A 22423-nucleotide genomic window follows, 5' to 3' on the forward strand; every position below is an offset into this window, starting at 1 on the left:
TTTAGCTCTCTGACTTGGGCACCAGTACTCATCATTCAGTACAACAAATACTTATCAAGCACCTACTATGTGCTGGGAACAGCCTCCCACACTACCTCGGCCACCAATGGAAGATGTAGAATTCACTTTTCCCATGCAGGCATTTGGCAGCCATGGTGCGTCAGTCCCAGAGAAGTCTGCTTGCCTCATCAAGCACCTTTTTTTTTTTTTTTTTTTTTTTTTTTTACCAGAAAGGGGCAGAGGAGAGGAGAAAGAGAACAGAGCACTAGCACTAGCTGTCACTTCACACTTCAAGCTCTAGGTAAGGATATGAGAACCTTGGATAGCTTTCCCAGGACCCTGAATGAATGGCAAGATGCACAGACTCAGAGGCCGGTAGTGACAGCAAAGCTGCTCTCTATCTGGTGAATGGCTTTCCAGCAGGTCGCTCAGCAGCCCCTGGGGTGTAGGACATAGATGGGCTCTTTCTGTTATTCAAGCTGACACTGCTGCAACGCCGAGGCACTGCCTTTAAAAGTGGGCAGTACCTTCCAGGTCTTCTTTAAAACTCCCTACCGATGCTCTCACCACAAAGAAGACTGAAGATGCCGGCAGTCAGCTCAGGCCTCGGCAGAGCCCTCTCTACCCTATGGAGTGCAGCCCTCTGATTGTGTTTTCCGAGAGTCAAAACAGTAACATCACACACATTCGCAAAGGTGTGCCTCACACCGCAGATGTCCTATTTGGCCTGATGTAGAACAGGCTTGAGTCAGGGCCCTGAAAAGCAGGCAGCCCCACAGCTTCGCTGGTGCACTTGGTTGAACAGACAGCTCCAGCCAGTCTTGGTGCTTGCTCTCTCCCAGAGCTTTGTGCATTATCTCAGAGAGGAAGCCAGTCCAGAAGCAAGGAGGCAGGAGGTCGTGTCTCACGCAGCATTGCCTTTTCCAGTGTGCAGCCAGGCTTCCTAGCTTTGTGGCTTATTTGATTTTTTTTTTTTCTTCAGAATTTGGGTTATAGTTGAGCCTCCATCATCAGACTTAAGATGGGGGAAAGGAACTGTGGCTATCTGCGCCCCCACCACTTTAGTCAGCTTTTACCCTGTGCCCAGGAAGGACGCAGAGACGAGCAGAGAATGAAACCCTTCCCCTGCAGATGGGGCCAGCCACACTTTGATGATGTTCACTGGGGCATATTTGGAAACTGGGAAGGGAACAAACAAGAGAAGTGGCCAGAACTGGTTGGATAGCCTTCTTGCAAGATGGGAAACGGGGCAGAGGAGAGTAGGACCAGCAGGGCTGCAGCCTAAATGCCTGGCTCTTGTCCTTCCCAGGAACAATAGAATAGCCCTGCCTGAAAGTCTCATTTCTCTGCCCTTTCACACACAGACTTCGGTCAAGCTGAGTGGCCAAGACGAGTCCTGGGCCGAGAACCCTGGCACCCAGTCTACCTGCAGCAAAGACATCCCTCTGGCTGGTTCTCACATTCTGCAGTTCTGTCTCTAGGTACAGCCTCAGCCACTGACATTGTTGAGGTGCTCCTGGAGTTAGGGGTTAATAAGAGGCTTCAGGACAAGACATCAGAAAGAAAGAAGCCAAGAGAGAGATAGTGAAGCCCGATGATAGAAGAAGATGGATGGGGAGGAGATGCAGAGAGGGCCAGATGTTTGTTGTACAGTCATCGTCAGAACAGTGAGGTCCTCTCACATTCTCTACTGTCTTCTGAGCTGCTCAGAGCAAGCACTGGGAAGGCTTCATATCTGTTTTCAAAAGAGGAAGTGAAGGAGCAGACATGAAACAGCGCCCCGGGCGCATCACCCCTACCCGTGCTGTCCCACCAAGAACTCTGCCATTCCCATTGGCTGTCTCTATCAAACAAACAAACAAAAAAAACCACCACTGGCCCTTGGCACCCTGCAAAAGGCGAGGATCCAAAATCAATTTGCAGTGTCCCCTGTGTCACATAGGCAGCAGCCAAGCTTGGCTTTGCCTAGCTGCTGCCATGCCAGGCCCTGAGCTGACCCCTTCTGCAGTCCAGGGACTACAAATGTTTAAGACACAGGACCACCCACGAAGCCCAGGTGTTTCTCTCACCTTGCTGCGGAGGAGACCCCCACCCTGGTGCTCTGGTGTGCTGGTTTCTGATGCACTCTTGGTTTTTTCCTTGTTGTTATTGGGCTCATTGTCCTTGATGATGTCATACTGGCGGCAGAAGAGGGCTATAACACCTGGGAAGACAGGCAGAAGCAGTCAGAGGCCTGGGTCTCAGTTCTTACCTTGCCTGCCTTATCCCCTCCAGGGCTTGCTGCCATCTCCAGATGGCCTCTATGCTGCTGCAACCTCCTTCCAGCCGCTGGCTCCTTTTTCCACCTAACTAGCCAAGAGCCATCCCTTTCACTGCTGCCAGGCTGGCCCTCCCACAGCCTGGATCTGATCATATCTCCCCGATCTGATCATGTCTAGCCCTTACCCTTTCTTTAAGCCTCTGACAGCTACCATGGGACCGATAAAGACATTTGCTGAGCCTATGCCAGGCCCAGTGCTGTACGCTCTGACGTATTCAATCTCATTTGATCCTTACAGCTCCAACCTATTATTATTAGTTCCAGGGCACAAGGGAACATACTGGTGAGGGTGTCAGAAACTCAAGGTCACACCTTGGTGTGGCAGGAGGTGATGCACAGAGCCTGCTTACTGTCTCCTATGGACCTAGTAACATGCGGATAGTATTCACACTAACTCCAGTGGGAGACATGGTCCCCATTCTGCCTCTAAAGTGTTCTTGACCAATCCTAGATCACTCTCAACTTCCCATCATCGTAGATGAAGCCCAACAACTGCTATTTCCCTCTCCAACATCCTAACAGACTTCCACCACAAGTTTGGGTTAAATTTCTGTTTATAGCGTTGTGATTATGTAAACACTGTCTGTGCCAAGCCTAATAATGGACCATACTCAAACCTCCTCTTTTGTCTAACCCTCATCTTTCTGCCTTTTCTCAAGTAGTTTACCTGCTCCAAATGTTTCTTCAACGGTCTTCCCTCCATCACCATGATAATCAGGCTTGAGTAAGGTGTTCAAATCTCTCAAAAGACTCTAGCCCTCAGCCTCTCTACCCTTTATTCCAACATTCCACTCTCTTTCACAAGCCACAGCTACCCCGAGTCAGTCTGTGAGCTTAATTTGTTGTTTCTTGAACCTCATACCGCCCGTGCGGCCAAAAGGTACACTGACTGTGGACATGGCCACCCTAGGAGGCCGGACCACTTATTGCAAGGAAAAAGGCAAGTGCGCCCATGGCTTACAAGACAGTAGTAGCATGCTGTGTTTGGGGGGAGGGGACTAGAGAAGGGGTCTCAGAGTTTCCACAGGCAGGATTTGGGAATTTCACCCCCTCCTAGACCTCTCCAAGGCCCTCATCCTTTGTGATGGTTGGCTGGGGCCCTCATTTCCTCCAGGGTCAGTGAAGAAGGATCTGGAAGCCTGACTCACCTGCCCACATGAAGAGGACTACGACGATGATCAGCACCTCGCCTGTTCGCAGCTGCTGGTTCCTCCCCATCTCCTTCATGGTCACTTCATCTGTGGGAGAGAGTAGCTAGTCCTGGGCTCCTTCCCTCCCCAGCCATTTCTCCAGGGCCAAGGCCACAACAAGAAGTGCCTCTACCAATGCCAAGACACCCAACATAAAGAGTTCCAGGAACATCATGAAGGCTGCTTGGGGTGGCAGCATTTGGACTCTATCCAAAGGAGGAAGTTTATACTCCAGTCTCCTCTCGGGGGACTAAAGCAAACCTCCTCTTTGAGCTGCTTTCTTTCTCTCCTGCTCTGTCCAACTGCCCTTGTCTACCTGCCCTCGCCCCGGGACTCTAGCATGCCGCCGGCTTGCCTTTGTTCTTAGAGGCCATCTTCTCGGCCTCCCGTGGGGTCTTGAAGAGCAGAGGCTCACTAGCTGGGCTCTGGCCCTGAATGGAGATGGCTTGCACGTGCACGATGTATTCTGTGTCCTCCTCCAGATCCCAGAGAGCACACGATCGGGTGGTGGTGTTCACCTCCTGAATGAAGCGTAGCATCCGCACATCCTTCTTCTGAAAGGGGGAGGGCTTGGTATGTCAGTGTGCAGGCACCCACCCCACTTCTGCCCACCTTCTGCAGTGACGTCCTTTTCATGTCCATCGTCATCCCATCACCTTGGTCATCATTATCTCCACAGCACAGCTAAGGAAACAGGCTGTGAGAGGCCACACAGCTACTGAGGGTGCCAGTATGTCCTAAACTCCTGTGTCATTTGAATTTCCATGTCCCAGCCCAGATCGCCTGACTATGGACCTTCGGTGACCACAGTTCTAAGCTAAATGTACAACTTGTCACCCATATCTCTTGTCCTGGGTTTCTTTCCCTTTTCTGTTTCCCTGCCATCACCCTCCATCCAGGACAGACACCATCGTCTTTTTTTCTTTTTCTTTTCAGTTTTTTGTTTGCTTGTTTGTTTGTTTTTAAAGACAAGGGTCTTGCTGTGTTTGCCTGGCTGGCCTTGAACTTGAAATCCTTCTGCTGTGCCTCCTGAGTCCTGGGATTACAGGCATGCAACACCATATGCATCCGGTTTTCTGTCACCATGTTGATATGCCCTCTCCCTCCAAGCACCATCAAGGGTTACCTGCTGAGAGATGGCAAAACCGATGACAACCTCATCCTCCAGGACATCCCAGCTGACCACTGCAGAGTTGGCCTTGAGGTGTCTGACGGTGACATTCACAGGGGCAGAGGGGCTGTCTGCAGGGCAGGGAGGCACCTGAGCCTGAGCACGCCCTGCTCTGAGGCCCAGCCCCACCATAAAGGAGAGAGGCTATGTGGAGAGGGCAAGAGACTCCAAGGCTTCAGCTGGGCCACATGGCTCTCAGTTCCTCAGTGGTTGAGAGGCCCCAGGCTCCTGGTGACTGGTGGGGAAGCTCCTGCTTGCTATAGACTGGCCAAATCAAGGGTCTTTAGGTAAAACTGATAGGTCTGGACCTGAACAGAGCGAGACCTAGTGGATGGATGGTGAGGTATGGAGGTGGGGGATGGCTGAACGGAGTTGCAGAAGCTGATTAGTGGGATGAAAAGCAGTCACAAGGACTGCTGGTCCGTTGCTCTTTCTATAGCCCCACACTGTCAAACGAGTGACCTTGAGGGAAGGAGACAGACCCCACTATGAAGAGCCAGGAAGGGCTGAGCCCTGGCATGGGAGAGGAGCAACCCCAAACTGTGGTGAGCTGGGCAGAGTGCTTCTAAGGGTAAGGGTCTGTGTGAGCCTCTTCATATTCCATGGGGCCTGGAGTGGCAGGGGTGGAGAGGAAGTTGAAGAAGAGGGGTGCTCAGAACAGGGCTGCTCAGTGGAGAGTCACCAAGATAGGGCAAGGCCTTCTGGGTGAAGGAAGAAGACGAACGGGGGACATTTCTGAGAGTAAGTGGGAAAACAGTGAGGGAACAGGGCAGGAAGGACCTTCTGGGAGAGGAGAGGAAAGTCACACTGGCCTGTGTCTCTCAAGAGCACAGGTGTTCTGATTGGAAGCCCTGGGCCTGAGCAGTAAACCCCCTACCATTCAGATGAGTGAACTCAAGGCCCCAGAATTATGCCAGACATGCGGATGGAAAGGGACAGAAGGACACAGACAGGTGGCTGCGGTCACAGAACCAGAGAGCAGACAAGTGGAGCATTAGAGACAGACACGGACGGACACAGAAGCAGGGCAAGAAAGAGACGGTTAGAGAGTGAGGCGGCGGCGGCGGCAGCAGCCAGGAGGGACAGATCGGGGGCGATTCGGGGAGGCAGGGCCCCATGGGGTGGGCCAGACCCTGACTGTAGCAGGCTTGGCCCCCTCTCCCCGCTACAACCTCAGGTTCCAGTTCTCTTCATGGTCGCTCCTGCACAGAGAGGTGCGGCTGCCTGTGGGTCCGTGAGAGAGGTCTTTGGGGGATACAGAGGGAGGCCCAAGGTGGAGCAGTGGTGTCCTCGGCTGCTCCCAGGGCCAGGAAAGGTGACTGAGGCAAAGACGCAGGGTTAGAGAGTGGCCTGAAGGGATCAGGAGACACAAGACCCTAAAAGCCCAGGGAAGAGGGTTAGTGGCTGAAGGACAGGTCTAGGGGTCAGGAAGGTTCAGACGCGCCGAGGTCAGGAGAGCAGGAAGCAGGTGACACAAGAGGTCCTCAGGCAGCGGGAAGGGAACCGAGGACTCCCCAGTGGCAGCGTGGGAGGGGAGGCTGTTCCCCCTCCGCCCGCCCCCCGCCCCGGGCCCCCTTACCCGCCTGCACCAGCGCGAAGCAGACGCAGCCCAGCCACAGGCGGAGCGCGGCGCGGGCGCGCCAGGCGCACGGCGGCCCTGGGGGCATGGCGGCTCCTGCGCCGGGCGGCCGCTCCGGCTCGCACTCCAGCCTGCGGCCCTCCCGGCCCGGCCGCCCCGCGCCGCCCCGCGCCGCCTGCATATCGGCTCCGCGGACAGCGACTCCCGCGCGGCGGCAGCGGCGGCAGCGGCCGCGTCCACGTCGGGCGCCCGGGGGGCGGGGCGCCCCCGCTGCGGGGAGAGGCGGGGGCGGGGTTAGGACCGAGGGCGCCCCCGCTCCTGGCCCCGATCCCCGCTCGGTCGGCGCCTGGAAAACCAGGGGCTTCGGGGGATCGGCGGCTCCCGCTCTCTGGCCGGTGCTGGAGCCGCAGCACCGCGCCACAGTCAGTCCCAGCCCCAGTCCTGACCTGGCCCGGCCCTTCCCCAGGGGAGAGGGAGGACAAGTGCTTGGGAGATGCCCATCTGTGCCCCACCTCTCACTCCAGCCCACACCCCAGGCTCACACACACACACACACACACACACACACACACACACACACACACACACACACACACACACACACACACACACACACACACACACACACACACAGACACACACAGACACACACACAGACACACACACACACACACACACGCTGCGAGGGTGTAAGTAGGGTACAGACAGGGTAACTCTGGGGAGGGGCTCGGTGTGCCCATTGGGGATGAGGAGGGTCTTCTTTGACTCCCTGGAGGTATAGCTGAGACCCCAGGTCAGCCTTTTCTTTTTCTTATGCCTATTTTTAAACCCCTCGAGAGCACTGCGAGGATCTGCTAGGCTCAGACACTGCGGGCCTTGCTTGGATTTGGGACTTCGTTCTCACTGCAGCCCCCTAAGGTCCACTCCGCTGTGGGCATTTCACGTAGATGGACACTGCAGTTTGAATAGTTGTTTTGTGCAAGGGCCCTCCACAGTCACGATTTGAACCCAGGGTCCTCTGGGCTTGACTCAGCGGACTCCCTACCCAGGGTGACTTCACAACAATCTCTCTCTATAAAACTGCTCACATTCTAGATTATTAAAAGAACAATCTGGAACCATGTTTCTTCAAGAACAGAGGGGCGGAGGCTGTGGTTTCCGGAGGCCTTTGGGACCACTGTGCCCATTCTGAGCATTGATTTAGCTAATGGTTCTAAAGTGCTAGGGGCCAGGAGATGTGGCAGATAGCTTCAGGTAATTAACGCACTTTGATAACCCTTTCTTCACTGCCTTGGGAACAACCACAAGCCATCCAGATCTCACAAACCCTACTGTCCGTTCCTTTGATGGTCTTAGAGGTAGAGAGGAGCCCGTGTTCCTGCCACCCCCCCCCCCAGTATTCTTTCCCTAAGAAGAATTGCTACAGGACAACAGAAAGCTCCCAACCCGAGCCTGTGACATTCTTTATTAACTCAAGCCCAGTCAGAGGAACAAGACTGTGGGTCAAGGCTAGACCAGAGTCCTTTGGCCTCCTGACACAAAGGGCCATGCTCTGTCACACCACCACCCCCTCCTATCTGAAAATTCACCCTTGGGTTGGGGGTGGGACACAGCTTTGTCACAGGTTTTCCAGAGATCTCTTCCCAAAGAGGGTAAACAAAGACCTTCAAGGTCTTCCAGTCCAACCCCAGGCTTTTGATTAAGAAGCAAAGGTACAGAGATAGAAGCCCCACCAAGGGACAAAAGAAGCCACAGAACACTCCTCTACTAATGCCCCCCAGGACTTTTTCCCTGCACCCCAAATTTCTACTTGGACCCCTGGGAAGAATGAGGTGGGAGGGGACTCAGCGGGTTTGTTGAGCTTTCCAATCACTCCACCCAGCCCTCTGTACCCCGAGGACTGCCGGGATGGGCAGGCTGATCCCCCCCACTCCCCAGTGCCATCCGTTCCCTTGGCCACATACCCTGTTCTGGGGATAAGCCTCCTCCGCTGGAACCTTGTTGGGACCTGGACCTGCCTGGGATAGTAGCCGAGCCAGGGACCTTCCCCCTTCTTTTTCTCTTTCTCTTTTGGCAGCTGCTGCCTGCCCCACCCTACCAGCCCCACCCCACCAACTGCAGCTTAACCCTCAGGGACCTTCCCCAGACTACCAGGGGGCCTGCAGGAGCAACCAGAGTGGAGTCTCCTTGGTTAGCCATTGCAGCAGCCGCAGGAAAGAGGGGTCAGATAGAGGTCATAGGATCCAGTTTTATCCTGGCTGAGGAAAAAGGAGAGAGAGGGTCTGGGTGGCCTATAGTCCAGTGATGGGGAGAGGAGAGCCTCCACGCCACCTGCTGGCCATTCTGGGGAACCCCCCCAGGCTAATGTAGGGCGTTAGGAGGGGGAAAGGGCAGCTTTCACTGTCTGGGAGCAAGGAGCAAAGGCTGCTGGTGGCTGGTGGAGGGAGCATGGCAGACTTGAAGAATTTGAAGAGTTGTGGTGTGGAGTGTAGCCTTTCCAGGATTCATGAGGGGCTTGGGCATCATCTCAGTTCTGAAGGAAGTCCTGGCTTGGAATCTAGCACCCAGAAGGATCTGGTTAAGGGCAGTAAGAACTGAAGGGACCCAGAGGTGCCCAAGGGAAACTGGGAAGGGGCTTGTCAGCACCGTTTGCTTTATATATACACCATCTGGTGCTCCCTGCCTTAGCACAGCGCTAAGGCTACTAATACAGTGGGAAATCAGTAATGATTGTTGATTGTCCAAAACAAATTCATCCATCCAACATTTATTTATTGAGTACCTACTATGTACCCAGTTCCAGGCAACATTCAGGAAGAACACACAAACGTATGAGCTGGATTGGAAAAGGGGAGGGTCTGGAGAGGAGGAATGTGTCCTCCCTGGCTACATTCCTGTTTCCCTACATATTCGTGACTCTCTGAAGACACAGACACTTAGGGACTCGCCAACTTTTGGATGCTCTTAGGTGTCAAGAGTCTCAGAGCCTATCTGGGGGGCTGGAGAGATACCTCAGAGGTTAAGAGTGCCAACTGCTCTTCCAGAGGTCCTGAGTTCAATTCCCAGCACATGGTGGCTCACAACCATCCGTTATGAGATCTGGTGCCCTCTTCTGGTGTGCAGATATACGCAGAAGCAGAATGTTGTATAAATAATAAATAAATAAGATCTTTAAAAAAAAAAGAGTCTCAGAGCCTATCTCTATCATTGGGTGTCATTTAGAATAGGAAGGTTTGAGTCTAGGCTTGGGCTCTTTAGACACAGCCCCAAGTCACAGGGAGACTCCGGAGAAGCCAGGAGATTGCTTTCGGGTACAATAAGAGAGAACACTCTTGAAGCGAGCGGCTTGCCTGGAGCCACACAGACAATGAACCATGGAGCTGTGTCTAAAATTCATGCCTTCAAGTTCAGGGCCTGGTCTGGCATTCCTGTCACTCCCCCACCCCCTTACCTCTAAGAACCTCTCAGGATAGGGCTCCAGGGCATTCTTCTACAGAGGACACAAAAGCTGGATACTCACAGGGAAAGTGGCAAGGCTCAGGGACCCAGTGCTCACCAACATTGTCCATGTTCCAAAGTCCTCACAACACTGACAAGAACATGACAACCATGTTATAGATAAAGAAACTGATGCTTAACAAGATAAAATGGTTGGCTGTGTGTTGTACAGCCAGGAGACATGGTCTGCCTTGTCTAATCTCAGATGTCCTCATGGTGCTGCGGCTAGGCCAGGCTCATGTTTTCTAAGGTCCTACACCAAACCAAGCCTGTTGGGGCTGGGTACTGAGGACACAGTGATGAGCCAGATTGGTTCTGGTCCTTGAGCTGCTCCCATGATCAGGGACAAGGAAGACTGATGTTCTCAGAACACTGAGAGGACTGTGCTTTCAGACAGAGGGCACCAGCTCTTCAGGGGCAGAAGACAGGCTTTACTGAGAAAGAAGCAAGGAAGGCTTCCAGGAGGAGACAATGCCTGACTTACTGAGCACTGAAAGCCAGCTGGGAACTAGAGGAGTGGGGGGGGTTGAAGAAAGTTTGAGAGCACAAGGTGTACGAATGAGGAGGGGAGGAAGGAGAAGCAGTACACATCTCATGAAAGCAGGGGAGTTACCGGTCCTGGACTAAAACATCAGGAGCAAGCAAAACAAGACTATATGTGAAAGACTGTTCTGATCAGCTTGCAAAAGAATATGGGGTTCCCTACGGTAGCCTCATTCATTCAAGGCTTACTGAGAACCTACCGTGTCCTAGGGACACACTGTGCACAAGGCAAGCTCTTTATGGGTCTCACATTCCAGTGAGACAAACAAGTCTAGTGTCACTGGGTCGGGAGACATGGCCGAGCAGTTAAGAGCACTGGCTGCTCTTCCAGAGGATCCAGGTTCCGTTCCCAGCACCCCGTGGCAGCTACAACTGTCTGTAACTCCTGTTCCAGGGGATCCAGTGCTTTCTCTGGCCTCCTCAGACACAAGGCATTCATGTGGTGCACAGACATACAGGCAGACAAAACACCTATTCACACCACAGACACAGACACAAAGAGACACACACACACGTTGGTACACACAGACATACACACACACAAACACTCACACACAGGCACTCACACACACACACACACACACACACACACACACACACACACCTTTCGAGCCTGGGCATGTAGCTCTATTGGTAGAGTGTCTGCCTAGCATGCAAGAAGCCTGGTCTCAGTCCTTAGCATACACTGAGGACAGTCACTGGTTGTGCCCGTCAACACTTATAATCTCAGCACTAGGGAGGTAGAAGCACCAGGTTCGTGAGTTTAACATCATCCTTGGCTATATAGTGAGTTCAAGGCAAGCCTGGGTTCATGAGGCTTCCAGGGCTATGAGAAAGGTGAGATAACGTGCTGAGGTGGCTGAGTAGGTAAAGCTAGATAGCGTGGCCTGAGGGGTGGGATCTGAGCCAAGAACTGAAGGACAGGAAGCAGGTGGTATATCATATCACAATAGTGTTATCACATATCACAATAGTGCTCCAGCCTTTGGGACAGCAAGTGCAAAGGCTCTGGGGCAGACGTATGCCTAGCATGTTCAGGAAACTAAAAGAAGCAGAAAGCACGGAGTCTTACTGGCAAAGTGGGAGGAAATGAGGGCAGCTGGGACCTCAGGGTGTGAGAGAAAGGTTCCATCGGTTCACTTGCAATGGGAGGCTTCACAAAGCTGTGGTGTGGTGGATTTACATTTTAGAAGGATCCCATTGCTTGCTGCTGGCAGACCATAGAAAACAAGGTTGGGACCAGGCAACCTGTGAAGAGACGACGAGGCTGGTGTCAAGGCAGAGCCATAAATGATGGTATTGATCTGAGAGCTGACAGGGACAAATGGAGAAGGAGCCGAGACCTTCTTCCTTTTTGCAGGAGGAGCTGGTGACTGGGACTCAAAGGAGAGGTGAGGAGAGGGGTGCTGAGGAGGGACAGGAAGCTGGGTGAGTCTCCGCTGTCCCAGGTTCAGAAACCAGAAATCCCTGGCTAGGCCACGAACTCCAGCTCTCTGAGTCTCTAGTGCAGCCTCTCGAAAAGGGGGATACTCGCACACACACTACAGAATGGGGATGAAGAGGAGATGCAGACGAGGAGAGGGAGGAAGAGCTTGTAATTAGGTGAAGGAATCGTCGTCCCCTTCCCCAGTCTCTTCTGCGTTCTGGTCCATTTCACAGTGCTCTGAGAGGTTGGCCATCTTACCCAAGGCTCAGAAAGCCAGCTCCAGTCTTCCCTGTGCCTCAAACATCAGCTCTAAGTTTGCCCCTTGAGACAGTTTCTTGGCTAAACGCCTCGGTCACCCGCATCTTTCAAGAGTGTGGGACCAGAGGCCCTTTTGTAGGAGGGGGCTGGAGGGCTGAAGTGGAGGTGCATGGGTAAGACCCCGTTCCCAACAGGGATGAGGAGGACCGTGCCCATAGGCTCACTCCTCAGCTCAGCCTCTATCTTGCTGGGTCACCTCAACATCAGTTTTCACTGACAAAGTAAGGCCACACAGAGCGAAGATCAGAGGTTCCAGGAACCCCGACTTCTCACAAGGCCTATTCCGAGGGCCTCCCGGAGAAAGGAAGATAGTTCTGTAGAGCCAGAACATGGCCAGCAGAGGGCGCCCACTCCGGCCATAATGAATCCACATTTTCCTAAACAGGAACCCCAAGAGAACAAGAGCTCCAGATGAAGCCGATGGCCACCACCCAGGATGGCAGTTCCCGGGGAACCCAGAGGCTCAGCCGCCAGCACTAAGGATGGCCTTGTGAATAAATCACCAAGCCTGGATGACCACATCCACGGCCCAAACCTGGCCTCAGGCAGTTCTGTGAGGATTCAGTGTGAATTAAAGGCTGACTGTATGGAAGCTGTTGAAGTCTGAGTCCTGGTGACCGTTGTGGGACGTGGATCATAATGTTATCATTGTTTATTTATCTGAATTCCAGAGTCTTACCTCTCACATGCTGAGATTACAGACACGTCCCCACCCCCATCCGGCTTACTGTTGTTATTTGTGCTGCTGGGAACCGAACCCAATTTCTTGTACCAGCACAACACGGGTCAGGTGCTCTGCTACTGAGCTACATCCTAGCCCCAGTTATGCCATCCAAAAGTGCCTGATCTATATAACCACCCGGTGTCCAGTCTTCAGTAGCCATGAAATTATATACACAGCAGTGTAGGGATTTAGGCGTTGCCTTGGATTTCCTGAGGAAACAATAACCAGGAGCTGACTAGTGACCCCAGGTGGCTTCACAGAAGGTCTTGTGTTTGCTGTTCTGTTTCTAGATGGAGAGCCCCTATGAGACCCTTACCTCCCTCACTCCTTCATTCCAGGAACAGCCAAAGGCCACAGAAGTGGCCCAGAGCTCATTATTGCTGGTGTCTTTATTGGGAAGTCTCCTCTCTTGTCCTGCCTCTGACTACAAAATCCCAATTCCCATCACGTGCGCGCGCGCGCGCGCGCGTGTGTGTGTGTGTGTGTGTGTGTGTGTGTGTGTGTGTGTGTGAAGACGAGTGCTCCTGGCTCTGACACTGAGGGGTCTGCTTATGAGGGAAAGAACCCAAATGCTTGCAGCCCAACAGTCCTCTGCTTAAACTGTGCTGCAGTCAGTCCATCACTGTGTGACCACAGGCAAATTGCTCTGCTTCTCTGAATCTGTTTCCTTATCTGCACCACCCCCATGTGGTGTTGTGAGGACTAAAGGAGATGCTGCATGCAGTCCCAACACGTGGTCAGTAAAGTGTTGCAGTGGGCGTTGAAAAGTGGAACCCCACATTCCCAAGACTTCTCTGCAACCAGGGTGGGCTGGGGTGACTGTGGGGGTGGATTACACCCACCAGGACGATCTCCCACCCCACTTGTGGGTGAGCATGCCCAGCCCTGGGTCACTGTGCATGTGTCTGCCTATGCAAGAGTATTCATGTGTTTATGGAGGAGCATGCATTCCCAGCCCTAGCATGCACGTGTATGGACATGCTCTAGAGGCTGCCCGGTCCCAAGGATTCCCAGGGCACGTGTGGACTTGCAGGTACTGGAATCTGTGGTATCTCCACACTGCTGCAGGAGGCCCTCTGTTCGCCGTTACTATGGAAACAGGAGGCAATCCCAGGCCTGCCTCCAGAGAGCTTGAGGCGCTAGGATTGAGAGCTGGCTGGGTTTTCCCTGACAGAGAGACAGATTGAGGGATGCCTGAGTCAGGGGTCTGGGGCTCTGGGTACCTCTGGAGTGCCTGGGAGACCCTCATTCCTTTAAGGCAACCTGGTTCACTGGCTCCCAGAGGCAGAGCTAGCGCTCACCTTAGATCTGACACTGACTTTAAGCAAGTCTCAGTCAGAGAACTTGACCTGTTTGTGCCTCAGTTTCCAATTCTCTAAAATTGGAGAAACTAGTGGGTGGCTGCAGAAGCAAGCCTAGAAGAGGATGTACAATGTCCCCTCTCTGGGACACCATCCTCTAGCCTGTGTGGTCAACCCTAGGCCTGAAGTGTCACCTATCGGCCCCTTCATGTGCACCCCTCCCCAGTGTCTCGCAGGTGCCTCAAGGCTCTGGAAAGGGGGCGTTCCATAGAAAGCAAAGCCCCTGGGAGGCACTGCTGCTCAGTGGTGAGGCCCTATCTGCCCCCTCCACAGAGTCTGCCACTGGGGCAGCAGGGCAGGGGTGGTGGTGGTGGGATTTCAAACAGGTTCCTGGGTTGTGAGAAGGTGGCCAGGAAAATGGACACCTGAAGAATCAATACTGGAAATAGCATTCTGCTTGGCTAGGTCCCAAGGTAGAGCTGTTGGCTGGGAGCGATCTCTAGTCCAAGAGGGGCTTTCTCTTCAAAACCTTGACTTTTAAAGGTGGCGGGGAGAGGCCAGGCATTGGTGGCGCATGCCTTTAATCCCAGCACTCGGAAGACAGAGGCAGGTGGATCTCTGTGAGTTCGAGGCCAGCCTGGTCTCCCTGGCCTCCCCAGTGCTGGGGATTGAACCTAGGATCTCAGGCGTATTAGTCAAACATGCCACCACTGAATTACATCCCCCAGCCATAGTCTTAACTGTGTTTGAGTCAAGGTCTCATTTACTTGGGCTAGAATTCACTATGTGGCTGAGGATAATCTCGACTCTCCTGCCTTGCTTCCACCTCTGGAGTGCTGGGATTACAGGCATGCACCATCGTACCCTGCAGAATCTTGACTCCGGTTAATGAGATGACTCAGCAGGTAAACTGATTGTTTTGCAGGCCGGATGATAATTCCTGGAATCTGTATGAAGGTAGAGAGGGGCGAACCCAGGCTCACAAAGTTGTCCTCAGGCATCCACATTTACACTGGCCCATGTGCATCTGGATACACACATACCACATGTCACATACAGACATGTCACACACATTTTATAACTTAAACAAAACAACAACAATCTTAGCTGGGCATAGCTGTAGTACACACCTTTAATTCCAGCACTTGGGAGGCAGAACCCTGTGAATTTGAGGCCAGCCTGGTCTCCATAGTGAGTTCCAGGACAGCAAGAGCTACATAATGAGATCCTGTCTTGGAATAAGAACAACAGCACTTGGTTCCTTATATCTTGACCGAGATCTCCCCTGTTCTGCACACAGGTTATAAGTCATTCCTACAGAAATGTGTATCGAGTTACAAAGGTGGAAAGCTGGACATGGTGGCACATGCTTGTAATTCCAGGACTTAAGAGGCTGAGGCAAGAGGGTTACAATGAGTTCAGTAGTAACACAGTGAGAACCTGTCTCAAGAAAAAAAATTTTTTTTCGAGGAAACAGCTTCTTGTCTCCACCTCACTTCCATAAGTGACTACTGCCTTTGCTGCGGCCCCAGGAAGACTGGTGAGCTGAGACAGAGCAGACAGACCCAAAGGGAGGGAAGATGGAGTGCCCAGGCCATGGACTGGCTAAGAATAATCCCAGTAGCTTTTAGTTTGTTTGTTTTTGTTTTTACATTTATTATATATACAACATTCTGCCTCCATGTATCCCTGCAGACCAGAAGAGGGCACCATATCTCATTATAGATGGTTGTGAGCCACCATGTGGTTGCTGGGAATTGAACTCAGGACCTCTGGAAGAGCAGTCAGTGCTCTTAACCTCTAAGACATCTCTTCAGCCCTGATAACAGTCTGAAGCTATGATTGGGGGACAGTTGGCCCAGCTGAGTGACCTCAGGCAAAGTACTGTCACATTCTGGCTTCCAGCTAAGAGTAGCTTCCCCCTACGGCAGAGGGAAGAGCAATTATTGTATTGGACAAGAGTTGGCTGGGATGATGAGTCCCCAGCTGCCAGAGTCACTTCAGCCACCCCCATCTAGATCCAATCCCATGTGCAGAGATTAGGGTTGGGAAAGGGCCAGGAACGCCTTCATTCGAGGTGTGTGGGGGGGAGCTGGTCATGTGGTCCAGAGGTGCTGAACTGGCAAGGCAGTGTTACAAAGGTGGGTGGGTGTGGGTGTGTAAGCCTCAGATGTCCCTGCCCCCTGGAAGACACCGGAGCCATGGAAGGTTATTTAGCATTGGGGGCTCTAATCAGATTTAGAGAAACTGATCCCAGTAGGGGGAGCTGTGAGAAGGTTGGAGCAGGGACCTGAGGCGGCTCTGGCCAGAAGTGAGGGGGAATGAATTGGAGAGGTTAGCAGGGACCCTGCCCACTTTTGTAGAGTGAGCTAGACCTGAGGAGGCAGCAGACACAAGGTCAGCCAGAGGGAGGGTCCTGGACGTGGTGGGGTCTTGGGCTTGCTTGCTGGGGGTGGAGGAGGACCCAGAGACCTGGCAGGCTGGAGGTGGAAGGCAATGAGCTGGTTGCTGAGTCGGGGGTGTCTGTGGGCTTCTGGGAGCCAGTCCAGGAAGCAGCTGGAAATGTTGGTTTCACAGAGAAGGAACCAGAAGGTCAGAGGGCTATTTTTGCCAGCTTTCTGCCTCTAGGAAAAGGGCCAATGCAGGATTTGAATGCAGGTCTAAAGAGGTAACGTTATCATCTGCCCTCCCCCTGCCCCGCACTGACTTCAGCCACCTTGGCCCAGGAACTCTGTTATTTGGGGGTCAACGCAGCCAGCTCTGCTGTTGAACCCAACAACTACAGGATGTTACAGTACAATGTTCAGGCCCAAAGCTCTGGTCTGTAGAGGGCTGCTGTACCAGCCAGCCCTAGCCTTGGTACTCTGTGCCAGGTACCGTGTGCTTGTACCGTGTGCAGGGTACCTAGGCAACATGTGTGGCTGCTCCTCGCCTTCACAGCCACCCTTCCAGGGCTGACACTGACACTGTCTCCCTCCACAGAGGAGAGAACCAAATCAGGCTGTAGAGGCCCAGGATTCAGTTCGCTCTGTGGGCAGATGGGCTGCCGTGGGACCTGGGTAGACTGAGTCCCACATGGCAAGTGAGGCTTCCCCAGAGAGATCCCAGCTCCTGCATCCCCACCCTGACCCCCACCTTGCTGGCCCTGATTTCAGGCCCACAGCCCCAGAGCCCTGGACTTTCCACTGCTCCCCAGCTATTCCCTCCTCATGGCCAGCTCCCTGGGGAACTGCCAGGCCTGCCCCGCCCCCTCCCGGGCTGTGCTCCTGGCAGCTCTGCCGCCCTGGGCTCTGGTCCGGGGGTGGTCCCTGGCATCGAGAGAAGCTGGCAGAGACTAGGATTAATGAGGTTGAGACCAGGGCATTTGGGAGACCCCCGGACTCCACTTCACAGCTCACTGTGCTCCAAGCTGGGTGGGCAGGGCTTTCTGGAAAGGGGTGGCTTGAGGTTTTAATCACTTTATCAATGTTTGTTTGTGTAACTCAGCCCCCGAGATGCTTTCCCCTCCATCTGTCCCCACCATCTGCTTTCATCAGGATTTTCCAAACCGTTGGGGGCCCAAGGGACATGGGATGGGGGTTGGGTCAGTCTTCTGAGTGGGCTTGAGAAGGACCTGCCCTGCCCACTTCACTGACAGGCCTCCAGAGTGGGGTTGCAGCTCCTGACTCACACAGAACTGGGTTCAAATGTGTCCTATTGCTGATGCACCTCAAGGAGGAGACTTTTAACTCCCTGAGCCTCAGTCTCCACCTCTGTAAAATGGTGGCAATATTAGAGATCGTCAGGACCATGGATCGTGAGCTGTGGTGGTCTAGGTAGGGCACTCTTCATCCAGTAGGTATGAAAAAGGTAAGTGATGTCCTGGCAGTGTGGTAGAATAGGGAAGCTATCTTGGTTTCTGAAGCCCCCTCTCACTTCTCTGCTCTGTCCTGTCTCTCCTGGCCCCAGTTCTACTCCAGGCTGTGGGTCTCTTTCCCTCTAGGACACCTCTTTCTGAGAGGGGATGGGGCATCAGCAACAAGAACCTGAGCATGTACACAACAAGCCTTCAAATAAGGCAAACCCAAGGCCCTGGGGACACTGGTGCCTCGGAGGTCTTTGCCATGTCACCTGCCCAAACTCAGTCAGCAAGGGGAAGAGCTTTACCTCAAGAGGCGCAGGAGTGAGGGATCCAGGCTTCCCAAACAGCGATCCCTCTGCTGCCTTTCCTTTCCTTTCTTCCTTCTATCCTTCCTTCCTTCCTTCCTTCCTTCCTTCCTTCCTTCCTTCCTTCCTTCCCTTCCTTCCTTCCTTCCTTTCCTTCCTTCTTTCTTTCTGAGAGGGTTTCTCTGTGTAACAATCTTGGCTGTCCTAGAACTCACTTTGTAGACCAGGCTGGCCTCGAACTCACAGGGATCCTCCTGCCTCTGCCTCCTGAGCGCTGGGATTAAAGACACATGCCGCCACCACCTGGCTATTTGCTGCCTTTTCTGAACTATGCTGCAGGGCACTTGTCTTGGACTCAGGGTCTTAGAGAATATGGGGAACCCCTAGGCCTCCTCTTTGGCTCAGGAGCCTGTCCAGTGCCTCCATGGCCATTGGAAGGTAGAGTGGCTGATATGAGCAACCAGCAGCATCCAGGAGGGCTCAGACTCACTGTGAGAGGCACTCAGTGACATGCAGAAATGGACATAGAAAGCAGGTGCCCTAACAAGGAGACTCAGTTCCACCCTCGGAAGCACACCGCTGTTGAGGCAGGATGCAGACGAGGGTGCTGAGGGAAGGTTCCAGAATCATTCTCACAAAAAAGAAAAGTACCGGAGCCCATTGAACCTGTGCCTGTGCTAAGCGTCAGTCTAGAGGAAATAGGGCTACACTGAGACCTTCCACCCAAGAATGGAGAAGAGAGACCAAGCCATGCTGGGAGACCCCGGCTTCAGGCAGGAGAGAGGGAAAGGAGTGGTGGGGATAGAGGGAATGCCTCTGGGCTTGGCTCCTTTCCATGTCCCGAGCATGGCTGTCCTCCTGGACCCACCCGGGGGAGGGGAGGGAGGTTGTCTTTGGAGGGGTCTGGGGTGGGGGCTAAGCAGTTCTCTACTCTCTGACAGCCTGCAGGTCTTCCTGAAGGAGGCAGCTGGGAACCACCCACGTTCGTCTGGCGTCTCTCAACGCCTCCACTGGGGGTCCCAACACAGGAGCCAAGGCACACAGTGGAGCCGGTGTTCCCAAAGGCCCAGCTGTCCCTATCCATTGGGGTCTGGCTCTCCAGCTCTGTCAATGTACACCCCCTGTTCTCCTCCAAGTACAAGAGGTGAAGGCTAGATCAACAGCCTGAGAGGCCTGGTCTAGGCACCTAGAGGGGAGCTTGGTTTGGTGTTGTGGGCAGTCAGAATGATCTGAGCTATAGGTAGAGAGAACACCCTGGGAAGAGCTGTACAGGAAGTGACAAATGCTGTCAACTCTACCTTCTAAGGAGGTTCAGAAACCAGTTCACTCTACCTCCCTTTTCTTGTCAGAACGCTCCGGCAAGGACATCAAACCCGCTCTATTCAACCCAACAAAGACTCCTGGTCTCACCTGGAATGCAGTCTGAAGTGCCCATTGCTCTCCATCTGCCACTGTCCCAAGCTTTCTTCAAATTGCTTATCTAACGCACCATGTATGTTCCACTATTGTTTCTTCTGCATGATTGCAACCTGACTGTCTGGAACACTGTGGCGTGCAGAAGCAATGCTTGACAAATATTTTTGAAACCGATGAATGAGAGCTCCTGAATACAAGTCACTCACTAGCTGTTAGACACTGGAACAAGCATTTAACCCTTCTCACTCTCAGTCTCCTTATCTTTAGGGTAGAACACAAGGATTCCCACATCCTAGAGATGGAGAGAGGACAGAATTTAAGCTGTAGGGATTGTTACCAGGGCTGGAGGAGGGAGGGTGAAGCCCCCTATACCGGCAGGAGGAGCAGTGACCAGGTCGGGTCTCTAGAGAGCAGATGTCCTGAATGTAGACCAGAGGCCTACCCACCTCAGAAACATCCCCCGCCCCCCGCCCCATACACAGGTGGAGACGTGTTTCTGCATTCTCGGGTCACAGGCCTGCACCCGCAAAGGCTGGGGGAGGAGAGGATGCCTTGCATGGAGGGGTACTGGGAAGAACGAGGTACATGGATGGTAGGAGGTAGGATTAATTCTTAGAGGGGGTGGGGGATGACATCCGGAGTAGTAGGCTGGAGAGGGGGCGTGCTCTCTGAGGCAGAGGTAGGCAGGGGGCGTGTCTGGCCCCTGGAAGACCTCGAGACTGGAATGGGCGCTCCCGCCTCTCCAGAGAGCCCCCAGCTCATCTGGCTCCAGAGTTGAGGCGCGGGGGCCGCGAAGGTGCCTATCGGATCTCTCCCTCGGAGCGACAGGCGGCCCCGCGCCCAGGTAGGGGTGGGGAGGAAGCCGGTGGCGCTGCCCGAATTGCTCCCGGCTTAGGAGAGAGGTCCCTGGACCCTGATCCGCCTCTTTCCTTGGTCTCCCCGAGTCCACTTGCAGAACGGGGGGTCCCGATCTTCTTCCCACGGCGGGGTGCTCCCGAGAGAGGGGGGCCCGGGGCAGTGAGGACGTCCCGTTCCCTCTCCGGGGCGGGGGCGGGGCGGGGCGGAGCTTAGCTACCGGTGGGGACCCCCCCCAGGGGAGGGGCTCCGGGCCAACGCCGCGGGGCGTCTCCCTCGCAGTCTCGCCCGCCCCTCCGGCCGCCTCTGCCGCCGCGCGCCGCAGCAGCGCCGCCTTCCCTGCGCAGTCGGTGTCTCGGCGTCGCTGGGTGAGTGGGGGCAGCTCCGGCCGGGGCCGGGGATGCGGGGAGGGCAGCCCCGGAGCCAGGAACCCACGTCCAGGACTCCCCAGCCCGCTCCTCCCGTCCCTCGTGGGATTCCTCCCACCCGAGGCGCCGCCAGCCCCGGGCTGCCCCTGGGGGGGGAAATCGCGCGGCGCTCTCCAGGGTCCTGACCGCCCAGTGGCCGGCTCCCAGGAGTCGCGCGCCGTCCGTCCCGGGCGCCCCCTCCAGGAGGGAGCTCGCACCGAGTGCGGAAAGGATGTAGGCGGGGGCTCAGGGCCGGAGCCGGGGGAGGCTTGGAGGGGATACCAGGGCGGGTTTCTCGGATCGAGCTGTGAGGTTCCTCCTATTTTGGGCACCGGGGGTCTTTGCGGAGAAAAGAGACCCTTCTTCCAGCTGGCAGAGGCAGCGCCGAGGGTGGCCCGGAGGAAGGGGCACCTGGAGGAGCGCTCCTGTCCAGCGCATCGCTCTGCCCCCGCCCCGCTGACCCAGTTCCTTGGACCTTGAGGAGGGGAGTAAGGGACAGCTCCCCTGCTCAACCCTGCGCATTTCCTCAGTCCCTTCCTACACACTTGTTCTGTGGCTCCTCAGCCTGGGGCAGAAGAGGCTGATCTATAAAGGGGGGGGGGCACCAACTTACAGGAACATGCATGACACACTGCTGAGGACAGACACAGGTCCCCCTCACGATCCCGGGTACATTCCTCTTTTTGTGACAGGTGCATAACCTCTCAACACGCATATAGAATTCACATGCAGACACGCATAGAAACGCACAGGGAGACAGATGCGGTGCAGAAGCCAGGACCCACATCATGTATGAGCACACGCATTCCACATGCACCCGCACATGTGTGCACTGAGCTTCGTGTACCTTCATGCACAAGGAACCCTCCTCGCCCTGTCTTACTCGCATCTCCGACCTCAGGTGGTACTTGCACATGTCCCTGCATCTGTGCCTGGGACTGCCTGGCTACTCCCCCTCCAATGCATGTCCTCAGCCTCACACTTAATCCCTGCCCTGAGGGGACCTTTCGAACCAGATAAAAGGTGAGTGTTGAGGGAGGTTTGGGTGGGCTGGGGAGGGCTTCCCAAGAAAAAGAGCCCTCAGCAGGTCTGGAAGGGCTGCAGCTCCCTCCCCCGGGACCTGGAAGCACCTTGAGTATAGAAAGGCAAACGAGAAGGGTCCCTGGAGGTCCCACGTGCAGCTGGCCATGTGAGAGGTGTCAGCATTCGAGTTGGCGTGTGATGGCATGTGTGAGACATGTGGGGTCGTGGGCTGGTGTGTCTTGATGCACAGTGTATGGGAGTTGCTCGCGGTGCCATGTGTCAGTGCGTGTGAGTTGTGGGGCAGCGGGATTGTTGTGTGCGGTGACATGGCGACCCATGTGTGGTGTAGGATAGTAGGTGAGTGGCAGAGAACCTAACGAGTGCATTTAGTGACCTGTATGGCGTTATGTGTGCTGGGGACGTGCACTTGCATATCATGCCTGACTCTAGTGGAGTCCGGGTACATGTCAACCATTTTTACTCATGTAACATGGATGTAGCACTTG

At 54.4% G+C, this 22423-nt stretch overlaps 1 protein-coding gene across 1 annotated transcript; it reads right to left on the minus strand.

Moving 5' to 3' along the window:
• Nucleotides 1–1072: 1072 nt before the first annotated feature.
• LOC113833854 (fibronectin type III domain-containing protein 5) lies at nt 1073–6348 on the minus strand. The gene is made up of 7 exons (XM_035438648.1): nt 6261–6348; nt 4637–4752; nt 3866–4064; nt 3469–3558; nt 2070–2203; nt 1427–1496; nt 1073–1179 (listed from the first exon to the last, which is right to left on the minus strand). The coding sequence occupies exons 1-7, from the start codon at nt 6346–6348 to the stop codon at nt 1073–1075; spliced, it is 804 nt and encodes a 267-aa protein (XP_035294539.1).
• Nucleotides 6349–22423: the final 16075 nt, after the last annotated feature.

The sequence above is a fragment of the Cricetulus griseus genome, chromosome 2 (genome assembly GCF_003668045.3).
Source record: "Cricetulus griseus strain 17A/GY chromosome 2, alternate assembly CriGri-PICRH-1.0, whole genome shotgun sequence".
In the NCBI taxonomy this organism is placed as follows: domain Eukaryota; kingdom Metazoa; phylum Chordata; class Mammalia; order Rodentia; family Cricetidae; genus Cricetulus; species Cricetulus griseus.

Coding starts and splice junctions, on each gene's coding strand:
- LOC113833854 (XM_035438648.1), bottom strand. CDS start 6,348: ATGCCCCCAGGGCCGCCGTGCGCCTGGCGCGCCCGCGCCGCGCTCCGC. Junction 1,497..2,069: donor GGGGTCTCCTCCGCAGCAAG/GTGAGAGAAACA, acceptor CAACAATGTCAG/TGGCTGAGGCTGTACCTAGA. Junction 1,180..1,426: donor GAGGGATGTCTTTGCTGCAG/GTAGACTGGGTG, acceptor TTCCCTTCCCAG/TTTCCAAATATGCCCCAGTG.